Source organism: Sus scrofa, chromosome 3 (genome assembly GCF_054392235.1).
Source record: "Sus scrofa isolate SSC_HxYL_T2T_F1_AM1 chromosome 3, Sscrofa_HxYL_maternal_Yorkshire_Landrace_v2.0, whole genome shotgun sequence".
NCBI lineage: Eukaryota > Metazoa > Chordata > Mammalia > Artiodactyla > Suidae > Sus > Sus scrofa.
This window is the reverse complement of record NC_139385.1, coordinates 535,622-556,105: the sequence shown is the minus strand read 5'-3', so window position 1 is coordinate 556,105 and position 20,484 is coordinate 535,622. Positions and strand designations below refer to the sequence as shown.

The following is a 20,484-nucleotide window of genomic DNA, read 5'->3' as shown; positions in this document are numbered from 1 at the left end:
ACCGGGTGCCCAGCCCTCTCAGTGCAGCAGCCCCGCTACGGCCATTCGGCCCCCAGCTGGGTGACATCGGCCGTGTCCGGCCTGTGACGCTGACAGCGAAGCTGCTGGGAGCACGTGAGCCAGTTTCCGTCGCGTTTGTCTCTTCCCATCTCTCTGAGTCACGTGGGAAGCGCGGGTTTGACTTATTTTTTGTCTTCTGTCTTCTTAGGGCCGCACCCGCAGCATCTGGAGGGTCCCAGGCTAGGGGTCGAATCAGAGCTGTAACCGCCAGCCTGCACCACAGCCACAGTCGCACAGGATCCGAGCCTCATCTGCGACCCACACCACAGCTCACGGCAACGCCGGATCCTTAACCCATGGAGCGAGGCCAGGGATCGAACCCGCAACCCCGTGGTTCCTTGTTGGATTCGTTTCCGCTGTGCCATGACAGGAACTCCAGCGCAGGTTTAACTTTATAAGGAACTGCCCGCTGGCCCCGAGGCTGCCCCTGCCCCCTGCAGCTAGGAGGTCCCGCTGCCCTGCTGCAGTGGCAGGTGGGGGGCCATCTGCGGTTGTCCCTGGGAGTGAGCAATGCTTCTCACCTCAGCGGGTCGTACTGGGCCCGGCACACAGCAGGTGCTCAGTAAATGCTGAGTGAGGCCCTTCGCCCCTTCCCAGCCTCCTAGCACAGCCAGCTTCTCTGTGTGTTACCTAGAGGGGCCCGTCTTACGTGGGACAGGTCATGGGGGCCGAGCAGCCTGTGGGAGCCAGCGTGGTGGGCAGGTGCCCCCATGGCTGTGCCTGGGTCTGGACACGGGCGGGCAGGGGCCGCCGACTTCAGGATGAAGACCCAACAGCTGCCCGTCTGCTGGAGCAGACAGGGCCCCGGGCCAGTACCCATCCGAAAATACTGCCGCTGCTGTCATGGTGCCTGAAATTAGGCATCCTGGCGGCTTGCTGTCGGGGACAGCCTGAGCCTGGGAGCCGGGCAGACTCGGGCCGCTGGGCTGGACCTGGACCTGTGAGCAGAGACAGCAGCGGGGGTGGGAGGTGAAGGGGGGCGCTCCTCGGGCTGCGCAGACCCCCGTCCAGGCCTGAGGCGCTGCTGCCACCTGCTGGGCAGGGCGGGCAGGGCCGGCGCCTTTGTGCTTCAGCCTCAGGGCCCGCCTCTCGGGCAGGGCAGGACCGTGTTTGCAGACACCAGCCCCCACGTCTTCTGCGCCTTGGGCACTGCTCTGTGTAGCTCACGCAGGGTCCAGAGAGGCTGGCCTCCACCCAAAGGCAAGTGGACTTCCAGCTTTGCCCTGGCCTGAGTGCTCATTTAGCCAGTCAACAAACATTCCAGGTAGGGCCCTGTTTGAGCTTGGGGACACGGTGGGGGCCCTGTGCCCCGGCACACAGAGGGGATGTGCCTACTTGTGCTGCGTGCAGGGCACCCGAGGGGTACGTCTTCCCACAGGCTGCCAGGGGGCAGGGACCTCGGAGTTGTGAGTGAAGGAAGGGGCCCCATTGGCCCTGTCCCATGGACGCTGGGCTGTCGCCTCTTTATGGCTGCGTGTCTCGAGAGCAGGGACTCGCCCCTTGTCTCCATGGTGTCGGGAAGGGGCTGCCAGGGGAGGCAGCAGGCAGGGCACTGGCGGTGGTGTCAGAAGGCAATGGCCATGGCCACCAGGGTCCCGCTCGGGCTGGCCGGCAGCCACGGGGCCCACTGGCGACAGAGGGACCCATCCCCGAGCCGGCAGCAGCGTGGAAACATCTGGCAGACAGCGTTGAGCGCGCTCAGGCCCCTGGAGCACAGGCGTGGTGGACGCTCTGGGACATGAGGTCCCAGGACAGGCTCAGGGCAAAGGGCCAGAGGCGGCTCTGGGGTGGATGCGGCCACCGCGGCTGGGACGCTGACCGCAAGTTTGGGGCCTTGAACTGACCTCACGGTCCTCACGGTTCTGGAGGTCAAGGTGGGTGGGGCTGGCCCTCCGGGGGCTACGGGGCGTCCCCGTGTTCCTGGCCAGGTCCGCATTGTGCCCAGGGTTCCCGGGTCACGTCTCCCTCCGAGCCCTCTTGCGAGGACCCTTGCGGTGACCCTGGGCCTGCAGGAACATCCGGGATGCTCGCCCATCCCCAGGTCCTCCCTCACACCTGCGAAACCTGTGGGTACGGGGGCCGTGGCCAGGCGTGCGACCGCCTGCAGCTCCCGGGCGGCACACGGAGCCCGCACGCCGTGCTCACTGCCACGTGCCTGGCACACCCACAGCGACAGGGGACGAGGAAAAGGGCCCCGAGTGGCTGGCAGGGGCGGCCCGGTCGGGGGGTCTACACACAGGCTGGCCAGATCGGCCCGGTGCACCTTCTGTGCCGTCAGGGTGGCGCCTGGCGCCCTGGCCCACAGTGACCAGCTGCCCCTGCCCCCCCAGGATACCGAGAAGGCTTTCTCTGGAAGCGCGGCCGGGACAACGGGCAGTTTCTAAGCCGGAAGTTTGTGTTGACGGAACGCGAGGGGGCCCTGAAATATTTCAACAGAAGTGACGTGAGTTGGGCACGGGGCAGGGGTGGTGTCCCACCCAGGGGCCGGCGGCGGCGGAACACTGGCCCTGGGCAGCAATGCCACATCCTCAGCTGCCCTTGTACCATTCCTGACGGATGTGCTGCCCCCTCCATTGGGGGGACTCACCCCCGCAAGGGGACACCCCACCCACCCCGTGGTCCGTCCCTTCCTGTGACTGGGTGACACTGGGGGAACAGAGGTGGCCAGCCCTGTCTTGGTGGGACAGAGGGGGCTGGCTGAGGTCAGGGGTCACCCCACCCAGCAAGCACATGTTGGGGTGGCCCTGAGTTCCCCAGGCAGTGTGGGGGGAGCAGCTGCAGGGTCCCAAAGGCCCCCCCTCCAGACCAGGCCAGGTCAGACCAGACCCGCGATCCAGTAACCATGGCAGCCCGCGGGCCCCGCACGACCATTTACGGCCCAGTGCGGGGAGAGGTGGGACTGGTGGGACAGGAGCAGCAAGAGGGAGGCCTGGCCTTGTCACCCCCAGGAGGTGACTTCAGCCCAGGCAGCCCAGGCCCAGAGAGGGTAAGCAGCTCGCCCAAAGCCGCTCAGCACAGCAGGTGTGCGGCCGGCACCCAGAGCCCCCTGCCCGCCCGGCGCTGAGGCCCGGCCTTGCTTCCCAGGCCAAGGAGCCCAAGGCTGTCATGAAGATCGAGCACCTGAATGCCACCTTCCAGCCGGCCAAGATCGGCCACCCGCACGGCCTGCAGGTCACCTACCTGAAGGACAACAGCACCCGGAACATCTTCGTCTACCACGAGGACGGGAAGGTGGGCGCCGGCCCGGGGGCTGCACCGCCCCCGCCGTCACGGGGAGGCCAGGCTGGGCCACGAGGCTGCTCACGCCCCCGCCCCGTCCCCACGGGAGCAGGGCGCCAGCGGGGCCCGCGGGCAGGGGCACCTCGAGGGCAGCAGCTGGCCGGGCTGGCACAGCGCCTGCCCGCCCCCCCGCACCTGGGCACCCTGGTGGCCCCGCCCAGCGAGGTCGGGGGAGCCCCAGGCGGACCCCTCCAGGTCTGTCCTTGGGAGGCCCCAGTACGCGCGGGGTGGGAACTGCCCCTCCGCAGACAGAGGGTCTGCCTGCGTTCTCTTGCATCCCGCGGGCCGCTTTTACCCAGGGAACCGTGTCTTTGGCGTAAAATTTTCAAGTTTTCATTCGGCCCAACGTGTCTCTTTTTCCTTGGGGGCCTGTGCCTCTGCCGTCGTGGCCAAGAAATCACGGCCAGAGCCCGCGCGGTGGCCTGTGTTTTCTTCCAAGAGCTGCGTTGTTGGGGGGCTGACACTTAGGTCCCCGATGCATTCATTTTTACACCCGACGTAAAGGAAGGGTCCGGTTTCCTTCTTCGGCCTGTGGGTTTCCCGCCTTCCCGGCACCCTTGGCGGCGACGGCTTGGCTGCGTGTCTGAGGACTCATTCCCGGGCCGTCCCGGTGCTCGGGTGTCGGTGTGCAGTTGTCCACGGTTCAGCATCCTTTCTGTCCGGCACAGGCAGTAGAAATGTCGCCAGCTCGCTGCTGATTTGAGTGGTTGGAATCTTCTGTCTCCCAGCCCATCCAGCGCAAGCTCTGTCCGCTGATCGATCTTCTAGAAGAAGCAACTTTGGTCACGTGTGTGTTCGCTGCTGTTTTCCTGTTCTCCGTCCCGCTGCCCTGCTCTGCTTTCTCCTCTGGCTTTGGGTGTAACGTGTTCTGCCTTCTCCGGTTCCTTAGGCTGTTGGGCCGCTCTCTTAGTTTCCAGTTACCAGCAGTTGCAGCTGTCCTGCTCTTTCCCAGCACTGCTTGGCTGCGTCCCGCAGGTGCTGGTGAGTCGTCTTGTCTGGTTCGCCTCCCTCTCGGTGTTTCTGGCGGCCCTTGTGACTCTCTTCTTTGGCCGGTTGGGTTGATTTCCACAGTTCTCCGCGTGTTTCAGTTTGCCGTTACTGATGTTCTCCGCCTTCATCCTGCGGTGCTTAAAGACGCGGGGTATGAGCTCTGTCTCTTAAAATCTACTGAGCTTTAAACGGTGGCCCGACGTGTGCTCTCTCCCACGCGCACTCGAGAGAGTGCGTGCGCTCGTGTGCTCTTGCTGCCAGCTGGAGGGCGTGTGTGTCGGGGCGGTTGGCTGGCTGTGGTCAGGCCTCTGTTCCCTTGCTTTCCCCCGGCTGGGGCGTCTGTCCGTCCCGAGGGGAGGTACCGAGGCCTCCAAGTGTCGTTTGGGAGCGACTTCCCCCTTCCGTTGATCAGTCTCCGCTTTGACAGTTTGATGATCCGTCGTCAGGTCTGCTTCCTCGCTGTTGCATCATTTGCTTTCTGAAGCTTTCACTCCTGGGTAACGTTCTTCACTCCGTGAAACATCTTGGGGTTAAAGTCTGTTCTGTCTGGCGTTCGTGTCGCTACTCTGCTCTCGTTTGCAGCATCCGTCTCCATCCTCTCACCTTTGAACCTGTCTTCGCGTCTGCCGAGCTGAGGGCGTCTCCTGCAGGAAGGGTGCTGCGTGGGTCTGTTTTTATGCCCTCGGGCCCCTCTGCCTTTCGACTGGAGGTTCGCACAGTCACGTTCACGGGGACGCCTCGTAAGGAGGCGCTTCTGCTCCCCTGTCGCTTTGCGGTTAGATGTTTGTGTCTTTCACGTCCTCAGTTCCTGTCTGCTTTTGTGTTTGTTTGTTTTTTTCTTTTTACGGCCACACCTGCAGCACGTGAAAGTTTCCGGGGCCAGGGGTCAAATTGGAGCCGCGGTTGCGGCCTACACCACGGCCACGGCCACACCGGATCCCAGCCGCACTGCGACCCGTGCAGAAGCCTGTGGCGATGCTGCATCCTCCGGCCACTGAGCGAGGCCGGGACCGAACCTGCGCCCTCAGAGACCGTCTGTTTGTTCACCCCCTGAGCCACAACAGGAGCTCCGTTTGTTCCCTCTGTAGTGAAACGTCTGCGTGCTGTCGTATTTCTTTTTGTGTGCATCAGTGTTTTCTGTGGTTACCGCAGGGACCGCACTTAACAGACTAAAGCTGTGACTTTCTCAACCGGATACACAGCCGTGTTTCAAATGCTATGTTTTTCAATAACAACATTTTACTACTATGTTCCAGCTCTGTCCCCACGCGTGGCATCAGTGGCTGATGTCACCAGACGGCTTATTTACGCAACGTGTGCTCCGAAACTTAAACTACTACTTATTTTAGAGGCTCCGCCTCCTAAAGTACGTAGAAGACACAGCTTGGGCTCAAAACCCAAGGTGAGAGCGCGAAGCCTTTACACGACGCTCTTTTTCATGTATAAGCGTTAGCCTCCTGTCCTTTCCTTTTCCCTTCCTCTTAGGGCCGCACCTGCATGGAAGTTCCTAGGTGTCAAACAGGAGCTGCAGCTGTGGCCTACGCCACAGCAATGCCAGAGCGGAGTCGTAGCTGCAGCCTACACCTCAGCTCACGGCAGTGCCACGGAGCGAGGCCAGGGATCGAACCTGCATCCTCACAGATACTCGTCAGGTTCTTAACCCATTGGGCCGCAACGAGAACTCTGTAAGTATTAGTCTTTCAAAACAAGTAGGTAGGAGTTCCTCTTGTGGCTCAGGGGTCGCAAACCCCACTGGTATCCCTGAGGATGCAGGTTCGATCCCTGGCCTCGCTCCGTGGGTTAAGGATCCGATGTTGCCACGGCTGTGGTGTAGGTCGCAGACGCAGCTCGGATCCCGCGTTGCTGTGGCTGTGGTGTAAGCAGACAGCTGCAGCTCTGATTCGACCCCTAGCCTGGGAACCTCCGTGTGCTGCAGGTGCGGCTCCGAAAAGCACTAAATAAATACATAGCGTAGAAAACCCAAGAACAGTCACAAGCCATTGCTACTCATCACCGGCTTCCACAGCTGCCACCGTCACCTTCCGACACCTTCGTGTTTCCACACGGCCGGGAGGGACTGTCGAGGTCCCTGCCTCTGCCCTGCAGGACTCCCTGAGCATTTCTTGCAGGCAGCCGGCGTGGTCGCAAACCCCTAGGCTTATACGTATCTGGGAACGTCCTGGTCTCCCCTCAGCTCGGCAGGACCGTCTCGCTTGGATCCAGGATTCCTGGTCAACAGGTTTTGTCTTGGCTCTGAGCACTTTGAACGTGGCGGCCAGCTGTCTAGGGCCCCCGATGCTTCGGATGAGAATTCTGCTCATGATCTATTTTGAGGATCCCTTGTCTGTGACAGGTCACTTCCCTTTTGCTGCCCTCAGAGTCTGTGTCTGGAGCTCCCACTGTGGGGCATCCTGGGACTGCTGGGACGCAGGTTCCATCCCCGGCCCAGGACAGTGGATCAAGGATCCAGGCTTTAGCCGAAACCGCAGCTCGGATCTGATCCCTGGCTCGAGAGCTCCATATGCCTGGGGCGGCCAAAGAAGAAGAAGAAAAAAATTCCTTGTCTTTTCAAAGTTTGATCATGTGTCTCAGTTAGGGCCTCTTTGAGTTTGTCTTATCTGGAGTTTGTTGAGCTTCTTGGATCTTTATGTTCATGTCTTTCATCAAATCTGTGACATTTCTGGCCATATTTAAATAGCCTTTCTGCTCCTTTCTGTGCCTCTTCTTCTACGACCCCCTAAATGCATGTGTTGGTCGGTTTGGTGGGGTCCGACAGGTCCCTTAGGCGCTGCTGACTTTTTTTAGTCCTTTTGCTGTCTGTTCTTCAGCTTTGATCATTTCCATTTCCCTGTTTTCAAGTTCGCTAATTCTTCTGTCTGCTTGTATCTGCCTTTGAATCCCTCTAGTGAAATTTTCATTTCACTGATTTTACTTTTAGTTCCAGAAACTCTTTGGTTTCTTTTTAGGTGTTCCATCTCTTTGTTTTTATTTCCATTTGGTTCATGCATTTTCTTGACTTTCTCCAAACAGTCTTTTAATTCTCTGAGCATATTTAATATTTAAGACCATGTTTTAAAGTCTTTGTCTAGTATGTCTGTCCTTGTCTTTTCATTCTGTTGCTTTATTTTTCCTTTTGAAAGGGCCATTTCCTGTTTCTTTGTGTGTCCTGTGGGTTTTTTTTTTTTTTTTTCTCTGTCGAACTCTGGACTTTTGAGTCTGAAAACGGGGAAAGTCTGGAAATCAGATTCTCTCCCTTCCACAGGGTTTGCTATTTTTGTTATTTCTTCAGGGTTTTGTTTCATTGGTTGGTGGAGGCTCTTTATGTGCTGAGGATCAATTGGAGGTGTAAACGTCTGCTCACATCTCTTCTGAGCCTTTTCCTGGTCATGCATGGTCACCTCCTAATTTCCCTGTATATGCAATTGTTTCTCAATGTCCTCGTGTTTTTTAAAAAAACATATTTAGAAGAAGGTACATTTATTGAGGTTTCATGTATAGGTTTTTTTTTTTAAATTATAGTTAATTTACAGCGTTCTGTCAGTTTCCGCTGTACAGCAGTGTGACCCAGTCATACAAACACATACATTCTTTCTCTCACCTCATCCTCCGTCCCAGTGATTGCCTACAGCTGCCTGTGCTACACGGCAGGATGCCATTGCTCAGCCACTCCAGATGCAGGAGTCGGCGTCTACTAACCCCCAGCCCTCAGTCCATCCCACGTTGGCAACCACGTCTGTCCTCCAGGTCCATGGGAGTTTGTTTCTTGTCTGTAGATAGGTTCATTTATGCCATAGATTAAATTCCACTTATAAGTGATATCACATGGTAACTATCTTTCTGACTTACTTCACTCTGTATGAGAGTCTCTCGCTCCATCCATGTTGCTGCACATGGCATGATTTTGTTCTTTTTTATGGCTGAGTAGTATTCCACTGTGTACATGTACCACATCTTCATCCATCCGTTGATGGACATTTAGGTTGTTTCCATGTCTTGGCTGTTGTGAATAGCGCTGCAGTGAACACACGGGTGCATGTGTCTTTTTCAAGGAAAGTTTTGTCTGGATATATGACTGGGAGTGGGATTGCTGGGTCATATGGTAGTTCTGTTTGGTTTTCTGAGGTACCTGCATACTGTTTTCCATAGCGGCTGTACCAGTTTACATTCTACCAGCAATGGAGGAGGGTTCCCTTTTAACCACACCCTCTCCAGCATTTATTTGTAGACTTATTAATGATATTGCTGTTGTGACTGGTGTGAGGTGGCACCTCGTGGTAGTTTTGATTTGCATTTCTCTAATAATCGGGGATGTTGAGCATTTTCTCATGTGCCTGTTGGCCACCTGTACATCTTCTCTGGAGAAGTGTCTATTCCGGTCTTTTGCCCATGTTTCAATCGGGTTTTTTTTTTTGTTTGTTTGTTTTTTGCTGTTGACCTGTATGACTTTATATATTTTGGAGATTAAGCCCATATTGACTGCATTGTTTGAAACTATTTTCTCCCATTCCACAGGTTGTCTCTCTCTCTCTCTCTTTTTTTTTTTTTTTATGGTTTCCTTTACTGTGCAAAACCTTCTAAGTTTGATTAGGTCCCATTGGTTTGTTTTTCTTTTGATTTCTCTTGCTTTGGAGACTAACTTCAGAAAACATTTGTACGGTTGCTGTCAGAGAATGTTCTTTTCAGCTGATCCCTTGGGAATCCTGCCCATATATGTGAATGACATGCTTGTGTGGCTGCCAGGTCTGTCTGCGTGGCCGTCACCCGACGTCCGGCCCTGGCAGACGAGGCACTGGTTTTCTGCGGCCCCCAGCCCTCACCTCCTCACCCAGGCTCTTCCTCTCCCAACTCGCCCACCACCCTCACCCTGCAATTCTGCCCAGGTCTGTCGTCAAAGTATATGTTACCACGGCTGCAGAAACGCCGTGAGAACCGAGCAGTACGGCACACTGATTACTCTTCGCTTCCTGCAGGAGGGTTTGTTTCCCTGTTGTCTTTTTCTGCCCCCTGGTTAACCATGTGCTCGTGACTGACTCAACTCACCACGGACTGTCTGAGTCGCTGGGTGTGCGCAGGCACCCGGGCAGCAGCCATTTCAGCCTTCTGGAGGCATCTCTCCTGCGGCCACATCTCAGTCCTGGGCTGAGCCCACCTCCTACATCCCAGGGCCTTCTTGGTTTACTTCTTCCTCTGGGTGGAACCCACCCTTCAGGAGCTTCCCGAGAAGGAGCGCAAGCTTCCCAAGACCTCAAACATCAGCACATCCAACCTTCCACTTAGATAGAGTTTGACCAGATCAGAGACGCCTGGGTTGGAATTCGCTTTTCTCCGTAATTCGGAAGGCACTGGACCACTGTCTGTTTGACCCCAGAAAGTGTTCTGATGACAGGCCTGGGCCTGGCTTTGCCGTCCTCCTGCGTTGGGAGCAAGGAGAGACATTCTGTCTGGCGAGAGGGTGGGGAATATTTTCTTATCTGTTTAATAGTTTCCTCCGCTCCCTTCGCGGTTCGCACCTCCCAGCACTGCTGCTCTGCAGACCCTGACTCTGAGGTGGGTTCTCCCGTTCACTTCTCTTCCCACTTTTGCCCCTTTTCTCTCCTTTCCGGGACATTTCAACATGGAGCTTTTCTAGTGAAAAGGTTGTTTCTGTTCTCTGTGTTTCAATCTTCAGAGCTCCTTGGGTTTTTGCAGTGGTTCTTTTTCAAAGTACAGTGTTCTTGTTTCATGACTATAGTATCACATCTAATTACTAATGTTAAATTGGAAGTTATCCTTTTTCGCTTTTAAGTTTTACTGAAATAGAGTTGATTTACAACGTGCTGGGCAATTTCTGTACAATGTGGACAACAAAGTGATGCCGTTAATACATAATTCATTCTTTCTCAGATTCTTTTCCCACACAGATTAGCACAGGATATTGGGTAGAGTTCTCCGTGCTAGACCCAGGGCCCCCCCGGCCAGGCATTCCATAGCCTCGGTGTGCATATGCCCATCCCAAGCCCTAGTCCATCCCTCCCCTGCCACCTGTCCCCTTTGATAACAAGTTTATTTTCAGCGTGTCAGTCTGTTTCTGGTCTGCAGATAAGTTCATTTATATGCTTTTTAAATTTTTTTTGTCTTTTTTTTTTTTTGCCTTTTTTTTCTTGGACCACTCCCACGGCATATGGAGGTTCCCCAGCTAGGGGTCAAATCAGAGCTACAGCTGCTGGCCTACGCCAGAGCCACAGCAACCCACGATCCGAGCCGCGTCTGCAACCTACACCACAGCTCACGGCAACGCCGGATCCTTAACCCACTGAGCAAGGGCAGGGACCGAACCCGCAACCTCATGGTTCCCAGTTGGATTCGTTAACCACTGCGCCACGACGGGAACTCCCTCATTGGTTTTTACGGCTGAGTGATATTACACTGAATACTCGTACCACGTTTTCTCTATCCAGTTCTCTGTGGGTGGAAGCTTAGGTTGCCTCCATGCCTTAGCTATTGTAGATACTGCTGCAGTGAGCCTCCGGGTGCATGTGTCTTTTCGAATTACGGTTTCCTCTGGTTAGAGGCCCAGAAGAGGGACTGCAGGTGGTAGTTCTCTTTTTAGTCTTCTGAGGAAACTCCAAGCTGGTTTCCATTGTGGTTGTACCAGTTACATTTCCACCAATGGTGTGAGAGAGTTCTCTTTCCTCTGCGTCCTCTCCAGCATTTATTGTTTGTAGACTTTTTGATGATGGCCATTCTGCTTGGTGTTTAAGGTGGTACCTCATAGTACCTTTGATTTGCATTTTTCTAATAATTAGCAACATTGGGCAAGTTTTCTTTTTTGTCTTTTTATTGATATGTGTCGTCATTATCTTTTTTTTTTGTCTTTTTGTCCCTTTTAGGGCTGCACCCGCAGTATATGGAGGTTCCCAGGCTATTGGTCTAATCGGAGCTGTAGCTGCTGACCTACACCAGAGCCACAGCAATGCCAGATCCAAGCCATGTCTGCAACCTACACCACAGCTCATGGCAACGCCAGATCCCCAACCCACTGAGCAAGGCCAGGGATCGAACCCGCAACCTCCTGTTTCCTAGTCAGATTCATTTCGGCTACACCACGACAGGAACTCCATCTGTGTCTTTTTTGGAGAAACATCTATTCAGATCTTCTGGCCCTGCCCCCCCCCCCTTTTTTCCTCTGGCTGTACCTGCAGCATGTGGAAGTTCCTGGGCCACCAGTGGATTGGAGCTGCAGCTGGGGCCTGTGCCACAGCCACAGCAATGCCAGATATGAGCCACACCTGTGGCCTGTGCCCCAGTTTATGGCAATGCTGAATGCTTAACCCACTGACTGAGGCCAGGGATGGAACCTGCATCCTCCCAGAGATAGCAGGTCCTTAACCTGCTGAGCCAAAACAAGTCCTCTTCTGCCTGCCCCCCCCTTCTATTTGGGGTGGGGGAGACATATGGAAGTTGCTAGGCCAGGGATTGAACCTGTGCGACAGCTATAGAGACAACACCTGATCCTTAACCTGGTGCACCACAGCAGGAACTCCTTCTGCCTATATTTTGGGTTGGTTTTTTTGGACACTGAGCTCCATTAGTTGTTGGTGTATTTTAGAGATTAATCCATTGCCAATCGGTCTGCAAATACTTCCCCCCATTCTGTGCGTTTTGGTTTCATTTATGATTTTCTTTGCTGTGCAAAAACTTCTGAGTTTAATTAGGTCCCACCTCTTTATTTTTGCTTTTACTTTCATCACTCTAGGAGGTGGATCTGAGAAGATACTACTGCAGTTTCTGTCAGGAAGTGTTCGGCCTGTGTTTCCCTCTGATGGTCTTACAGTATCCAGTCTTGTGTTTAGGTCTCTAATCCATCTGAGTTTAGTCTGTGTATGGTGTGAGAGTGTTCTGACTTCACTCCTCTACGGGTAGCTGTCCAGTTTTCCCAGCACCAATTACTGAAGAGACTTTTTTCCCCATTGTATGCTCTTGCCGCTTTGTCACAGATTAACTGGCCCAGGTGCACGGGTTTATTTCTGCACTTTCTGTCCTGGTCCATTGACCTAGTTCTGTTTTGTGCCAGCACAATGCTGTTTGGACGACTGTCGCTTTGTCGGATGGTCTGAGGGCAGGGAGCCTGATTCTTCGAGCTCCATTTTCCTTCCTCAGGACTCCTTTGACTACGCGGGGTCTTCACTGTTTCCAAACAGATTAAGAAATGTTTTGTTCTTGTTCTGTGAAAAATGCCACTGGTAACTAGGTAGGGATTGCAGCGACTGCAGATTGTCTTGGGTAGTGCAGTCATTTTGACAATATTGATTCTTCTAATCCAGGAGCAGGTATCTCGTTCCACCTGTTTCTGTCTTCGGTTTCCTTCATCAGCATCTTAGAGTTTTCAGAGTACAGGTCTCTCGCCTTAGGCAGGTTTATTCCTAGATATTTTATCCTTTTGGATGTGATGGTAATTGGGGTTGTTCCCCAATTTCTCTTTCTGATCTTTCATTGTTAGTATATAAAAACGCAATCGACTTCTGTGTATTAATTTTGTATCCTGCAACTTTACCAAATTCATCCATGAGTCTAAGTGTTCTCAGATAGTGTCTTTAGGATTTTCTACGTATAGCATCATGTCATTGGCAAAGAGTGATAGTTTCACTTTTCCTTTTTCTCTCTTCTTTCTGCTTTTTAGGGCCACACCTGCAGCATATGGAGGTTCCCAGGCTATGGGTCCAATTGGAGCTACAGCTGCTGACCTACACCACAGCTCATGACAACGCCAGATGCTTAACCCACTGAGTGGGGCCAGGGATCGAACCTGCAACCTTACGGTTACTAGTCAGTTCATTTCTGCTGTGCCACAATGGGAACGCCTCCTTTTTCTCTTTTTTTGGCCACCCCTGAAGCATATGGAAGTTCCCGGGCCAGGGATCAAATTGGAGCCAGAGCTGTGACCTATGCCACAGCTGCAGCGACACCAGATCCTTAACTCACTGCGCCACGTTGAAGACTGAACTGATGGCTCCACAGAGAGAAGCCGGAGCGTTAACCCACTGTGGCACAATGGGGATTCCTTACTTCTTTCCACTTTGGATTCCTTTTTCTTCTCTGATTGTCATGGGTAGGATTTCCAAAACCATGTTGAGTAACAGTGGTGAGAGTAGACACCACTTACCTTGTTGCTGATCTTAGCAGCAGTGCTTTCCGTTTTTCGCCACCGAGAATGATGTTAGCTGTAGGTTTGTCACACATGGCTTTTGCTCTGCTGAGGTAGGTTCCCTCTATCCCCAAAACGTTTTTCTACATTTATTGAGATGATCATATGGCTTTTACTCTTTAGTTTGTGGGGTGTGGGAGTTCCTGTTGTGGCTCAGTGGTAACTAACCCAACTAGTATCCATGAGGATGTGTGTTCAATCCCTGGGCCCACTCACTGGGTTAAGGATCCAGTGTTGCCATGAGCTGCGGTGTAGTTTGCAGAAGCAGCTCAGATCCGGCAGTGCTGTGGCTGTGGTGTAGGCTGGCAGCTGCAGCTCCAATTCGACCATTAGCCTGGGACTGTCCATATGCCAAACATGCAGCCCTAAAAAGGAAAAAAAAGTGTGTTAATGTGGGTGTATCACACTGATTCATTTGTGGATGCTGAAGGGTCCTTGCTCCCCTGGGATAAATCCCTCTTGATCATCGTGTATCATCTTTTTAATGTATTGTTGGGTTTGGTTTGCTAGTATTTGCTGGAGGATTTTTGCATCTATGTGCATCAGTAATACTGGCCTGTAACTTCCTTTTTTGGTGGTATCTTTGTCTGGTTTGGGTATCAGGGTGACGGTAGCTTTATAGAATGAGCTTGGGAATGTCCTTCCTCTGCAGTTTTTTGGAAGAGTTTCGGAAGGTTAGGTGTTAACTCTTCTTGAATTGTTTGACCGAGGTCACCTGTGATGTCGTCCACTCCTGGACTTGTGTTTGTTGGAAGTTTTTATTTCTTGTCTTTTTAGGGCTGCAGCACCTGTGGCACATGGAGGTTCCCAGGCTGGGGGTCGAATTGGAGCTGCAGCTGCTGGCCTGCACCACAGCCACAGCAATGCCGGATCTGAGTTGCTTCTGCAAACTACATCACAGCTCAGGGCAACACTGGATCCTTAACCCACTGAGCAAGGCCAGGGATCAAACCTGAGTCTTCATGGATATAGTCAGATTCGTTTCCTCTGAGCCCCGATGGGAGCTCCTGTTGGAAGTTTTTAAATCACAGTTTGAATTTCTGTACTTGTGACTGCTCTGTTCATCTTTTCTATTTCTTGCTGGTTCAGTCTTGGAAGATGGTCCTTTTCTAAGAATTTGTCCATTTCGTCTAGGTTTTCCATTTTATTGGCATATAGTTGCCTGTAGTGGTCTCTTAGGATTCTTCGTGTTTCTGTGATGTCTGTTGCAACTTTTCCTTTTCCATTTCTAATTTTACTGATTTGAGCCCTCTGTGTTTCTTCGTGCTGCGTCTGGCTAAGAGTGTATGTTGATCTCCACAAAGAACCAGTGTTTCGTTTCATCGATCTTTTCTATTGTTTTCTTTGGTTCTATTTCATTGATTTCTGCTCTGATCTTTATGATTTCTTTCCTTCCACTAATTTTGGGATTTGATCTTTTCCTAGTTGCTTTAGCTGTAAGGTTAGGTTGTTCGATATTTTTCTTGTTTCCCGAGGTAGGCTTGTATTGCTGTCACCTTCCCTCTTAGAGCTGCATCTGCTGCATCCCCATAGGTTTCTTTCTTTCTTTTCTTCTTTTCCTTCCTGCCCCACAGGTTTGGGATCGTTGTGTTTTCATCTGCATTTCTTCCTCTAGATATTGTTTGATTTCCTCTGATTTCTTCAGTGACCCACTGGTTGTCTGGTGACACGTTGTTTGGGCTCCACATATTTGTGTTTTTTGCAGTTTCTCTCCTTGTAGTTGATTTGTAGTCTTATTTCATTGTGGTTGCAAAAGATGCCTGGTATGATTTCAGTTTTCTTAAATTCACTGAGCCTTGATTTGTGGCGCAGAATGTGATCTATCCTAAGAATGTTGCATTTACGCTTGAGAAGAATATGTATTCTGCTGTTTTCAGATGGAATGTTCTATAAATATCTATTAAGTCCATCTAGTCTAATACATCATTTAAAGCCTGTGTTTCTTTGGTGATTTTCTGTCTGATGTGTCCCTTGCTGTAAGTGGGGTGTCAAAGTCCCCCACTATTATTGTGTTATTGTTGATTTCTTCTTTTATGGCTTTTAGCAGTTGCCTTAGGTCTTGAGGTGATCCTGTGTTCGGTGCATAGATATTTACAGTTGTTATATATTCTTCTGGGGTTGATCCTTTGATGATTACGTAATGTCCTTGTCTCCCATAACTGTATCTTAAAGTCTATTTCATCTGATACGAGTACTGCTACTCCAGCTTTCTGTTTGCATGGAGTATCTTCTTCCGTCCTCTCACTTTCTGTTTGAATGTGTCCCTGCAACTGATGAGGGTCTCTTGTAGGCAGCATATATATGGGTCTTGTTTTTGTATCTGTTCAGCCAGTTTATGTCTTTTGGTTGGAGTATTCAGTCCATTTACATTTAAAGTAATTACTGATTATCGGTGTTCTTCCTGCCATTTTGTTAAACTGTTTGGGGTTTTTTTGGTTGTTGGTCTTTTTTCCCCCTTCTTTTGTTCTCCTCTTTTTCGGATCGATGGCTGGCCTCCGTGTTGTTTGCATTGCTTTTTCTTGTGTGTGTCTCTATTACAGAGTTTTGGTTTGCGGTTACCATAAGGTTTTGACATAGGAGTCTACAGATACACAAGACGGCTTTACGTTGCTGCTCTCTTAACTGCAGATGCACTTCCAGTGTCCTGCATTTGTTCCCTCCTCGCGATGGCTCGTTCTGACAAATTCGTATGTGGCTGATTGCCTTCCTTTACTGTTTGCCTGGTGAGCCTTCTCATTTGTGATTTTCTCGTTTCTGGTGGTGGCCTTTTCTTTTCTGCCTAGAGAAGTTCCTTTAGTATTTGCTGTAAAGCTGGTGTGGTGGTGCTGAATTCTCGTAGCTCTTGCTTGTCTCTAAAGCTTTGGATTTCTCCCTCAAATCTGAATGAGAGCCTTGCCAGGTAGACTCTTTTTGGTTGTAAGTTTTTTTCCTCTCATCATTTTAACTATATTGGGCCACCCCCTTCGGCCCTGCAGTTTCCACTGAAAAGTCAGCTGACAACCTTACCGGTTCCCTTGTGTTATCTCTTGCTTGTCCCCAGCTGCTTTCAGTGTTTTGTCCTTCATTTTGGTCAGTTTGATGAATATGTATGTGTCTCGGGGGTATTTCTCCTTGGGTTCATTCTACATGGTGCCTGTCGTGCTCCGGATTTGAATGAGTGCTTCCTTTCCCCCGTTAGGGAAGTTTTCAGTTACAATCTCGTCAAGAATTTTCTCTTTCTGGAACCCCTGATGTGGATTCTGGTGCATTTGAAGTTGTCCCAGAGTTCTCTTAGACTGTCCTCATTTCTTTTCATTGCCCGTCTGTATTCGGTTCCGTGTCAGTAATTTCCACCAGTCTGTCTCCCACCTTGCTTATTTGTTCTGCCTCCTGTGTTCTGCTCTTGGTTCCTTCTAGTGAAGTTTTCATTTTGGTTGGTTTATTCTTTAAATCTCTTTGTTAAAGCTTTCTTTGCCTTCAATTTTCCCCCAAGATCTCAGATCACCCTTACTATCTTTTAAAATCTTTTTTCCTGGAGGCTGCTAATCTCCAGTTCACTTAGCTGTTTTTCTGGGGTTTTGTCGGACTCGTGTTTCTCTGCCGTTTAATTCTGTAGCGATTTTCAGTGTGGTCTCTTTTGCAGGCAATAGGGTTGTAGCCTCTCTCACTTCTGGTGTCTGCCTCCTTGTGGAGGAAGTCGATACAGGGGCTTGTTGAAGGTTTCCTGATGGGAGGGACTGGTGCCTGCCCACTGGTAGGTGGAGCTGAGTCTTGGCCCTCTGGTGGGTGGGGCTTTGTCTCTGGGTGTGACTGGGGCAGCTGTGTGCCTAGGACTCTAGGCAGCCAGTCTGCTGCTGAGTGGGGCTGCGTCCCCATGCTGTTTGTTGTCTGGCCTGGGGCTTCTCAGCCCTGGTGGGTGGGGCCAGATTTCCCCAAAATGGCAGCCTCCAGGGGCATTTATGCTGATGACTGTTCCTAAGACCTCTGCCTCCAATGTCCTTCCTGACAACGCCCCAGTCCTGTTTTCCCAGAAGACCCTCTAAGAACCACAGGCAGATCTGACCCAGATTTCTTATTAAGTCTCTGCTTTGCCCTGGGACCCAGTGCACACGGACTGCTGTGTGTGCCCTGCAAGTGTAGAGTCTCCTGCACACGAGCCTTGCTCACCCTCAGTGCTGGCTGCCCGGGGGCTCCTTCTCCCAGTTCCAGACCCCCAGGCTGGGGAACCTGCCATGGGGCTCACAGCTCTCACTCCTGTGTGAGCCTCTGCCATTTATTTTCCAGTCTGTGGGTTGCCCACCCAGCGGGTATGGGATTGTTTCTCTTTTGAAAGTACCCCTCCCACGACCTTGATGTGGTTTCGTCTTAGTCTTTGGGTGCAGGAGATCTTTTCTGGTAGCCTCTAGTCTGTTTCGTTAGTGGTTGCTCAACAGTTGGTTGTAATTTTGGTGTGTTCACGACAGGAGCTAAGCTCTGGTCCTTCTACTGCACCGTCTTGTGTGAGTCAAGAACCTGAACTTGTCTTATCCTTGAAGAATGTTTCTATTTCTTCCAAATGGCTATTTCCCATTTGTGTGCTCTTTTTTCTCTGGCTTCCGTGAGAGATTTCCTGGGCTGGTCAGGTTCTCCAGGGGAAGCCCCTCCTTCCCGAGCCCCAGCATGGAGGGAGCTGAGAGGGAGCAGGAGGAGACTCGGGCCTGGTGTGGCATCATACAACTTCACTGTTTCTAGAATGGGGTCCCGACAGGCACACACCCCGTGCTTGGGACCCCTCTCGCCTCACCAAGGCTCTTTCTTTTCGCCCTCTGCAAAGAGGCGGGTTCCATCTCCTGCCAGGATGGGGCAGTTCTGCATGGAGCCCCTCCCACTTCCAGGGGAGCCCAGAGCTGTGCCTTCCCCAGCCCTTTGGGCGTCTGCAGCAGCAGACTGGCCACGTCTCAGCTTTCCTTTCTGTGGCTTCAGACGCAGCTAATTTGGACCACGTTTCCATCTGTTTCCAGTTCCCAGCACGTCGTGACTCTTCTCCCTCGTCTCATGGGGTTAGGCCTTTAAAAAACTATCCCTTAAGCAGTCCTAATGGGGGGGCAACCTGGCTCAAGGCATGTGAGCCAGTCTTCAGCTCTACCCAGAAGCCTTTTCACCTTCCTGGTGCAGAGACGGAGCCCAGGGCAGGCAGAGGGCAGGTGCTGGGAGCCCAGGGGCCTCTAGAGCATCCGTCTGGTTTCAGCAAGTCAGGGAAGGGCCTGAGAGGAGCAGGGAGGCCAGTGCCAGTGACCGGACAGGGAGAGACTGGAGGGATTGGGTCCAGTGGAGTGGGGTTAGGGGCACCAGGCGTGAGCTGGGTTTAGGGGCAGGGCCCTTAGTGAGGCTGAGTGGCCAAGGGGCAAAGGTCACATGCTATGGGAGGGGTGGGGAGGAGGTGGCAGCCACAGACACAGGGACCCCTGGCAGCTCTTGCTTCAGGGGTCCAATCCCCTCCTGTTCTCCAGCGGCGTCCTCAGTAGGGAGGGGAGACGTGGCTCTGGGTGGGTTTATAAATAGCTGAGCCTCCCTCTTGACAGGACGTCAGGTCATAAAAATAGCCCAACCCGAGAGGAGAGAGGCTGCCCGTTGTCCAGCAGCTGGGGGCTTGGACGGCAGCCCCAGGCCGCCCCCGCCTGCTTTGACTGCTTGGGGATCCGGCGTCCCCGCTGGAGCCTTCGTGGGGGTTCCCCCAAGCAGACCAGACCCACCCTTGTGCCTGTGTCCACCGCAGCCGGCCAGCCGCACAGTGGGCACAGGCCCGGGAGCTGAGGGGTGGGGGGGCCTGTACCCACGGCCCACACCCCACACCCAGCCTCTCACCCCCAGGAGATGGTGGACTGGTTCAACGCGCTCCGTGCTGCCCGCTTCCACTACCTGCAGGTGGCCTTCCCGGGGGCCAGCGACGCAGACGTGAGTGGCTGCTGCCGCCTCTGACCCTGGAGAGGGGGACGTGGGCCCTGGTCTGGGACGGTGGGTTGGGTGCTGACTGAGGGCCCACGTGGACCCGAGGAGCCCCCTGCCCCTGGCCGGCCTGAGGTCCCTGGAGGGGCGTGTTGGGGGTTGAGGGGGCGGGGAGCAGGGGCAGCTGGGGAGGGGCGCCCTGGGGGCTGTGCTGCCTCCTGGGCCCAGCCTGAGGGGGTTCTGCCCTAGCTGGTGCCGAAGCTCTCCAGGAACTACCTTCAGGAAGGCTACATGGAGAAGACGGGGCCCAAGGTACGTCCACTCAGGAGCCCGGGACGCCCAGGCCCCTCTGCAAGGTTGTGCCTTGGGCACCAGGGGCTGTGCGGGACCAGGGGAGCCCAGAGTGGCAGCGACACCCCCAGCAAGGGCCTCTGCGTGCCCCCATTTTGCAGCAGCGCAGGCACCCCCGCCCGGGACCCTGGTGCTCTGGGGGCCTGGAAGCAGAACCCTGAGGACACCTCGTGCCCTGAGGCCCGGGCCAGCTCCAAGCCCCGGCTCCTGCCCCAACGCCGGGCACCCTGGGGTCCCTGCCATGTGGGGGGCGGGGTGAGGGGCCCCCGGCCCTGCCTCGGCAGACCCAGTGCACCCTCGCCCACAGCAGACGGAAGGCTTCCGGAAGCGCTGGTTCACCATGGACGACCGCAGGCTCATGTACTTCAAAGACCCCCTGGTAAGGACGGCCGCACCCGGGCTCCTGGGTGGACGGAGGGGCTGCCTGCGGGACGGGGGGGGGGGGCGGGGGCGGCCCGGAGCCGCCGCTCAGCCTGGCCGCCCCCAGGACGCCTTCGCCCGCGGGGAGGTCTTCATCGGCAGCAGGGAGAGCGGCTACACGGTGCTGGACGGGCTCCCGCCGTCCACCCAGGGCCACCACTGGCCGCACGGCATCACGATCGTCACGCCCGAGCGCCGCTTCCTGCTGGCCTGTGAGACGGAGCCGGAGCAGCGGGCCTGGATGGAGGCCTTCCGCAAGGTGGTGGACAGGCCCATGCTGCCGCAGGAGTACGCAG

General features: G+C 53.6%; 1 protein-coding gene across 23 annotated transcripts in view; it reads left to right on the top strand.

The window, feature by feature from the left end:
• Positions 1-20,484, top strand: part of ADAP1 (ArfGAP with dual PH domains 1) — an 81,589-nt gene that overhangs the window by 59,206 nt on the left and 1,899 nt on the right. For 9 of the 23 annotated variants that reach the window (XM_085015886.1, XM_085015883.1, XM_085015888.1 and 6 more), the window contains 6 exon segments: positions 2,391-2,503; positions 3,145-3,291; positions 19,343-19,426; positions 19,667-19,729; positions 20,076-20,147; positions 20,256-20,484. In XM_085015886.1, the coding sequence (XP_084872012.1) occupies positions 2,391-2,503; positions 3,145-3,291; positions 19,343-19,426; positions 19,667-19,729; positions 20,076-20,147; positions 20,256-20,484 (708 nt within the window). 23 annotated transcript variants of the gene reach the window in all.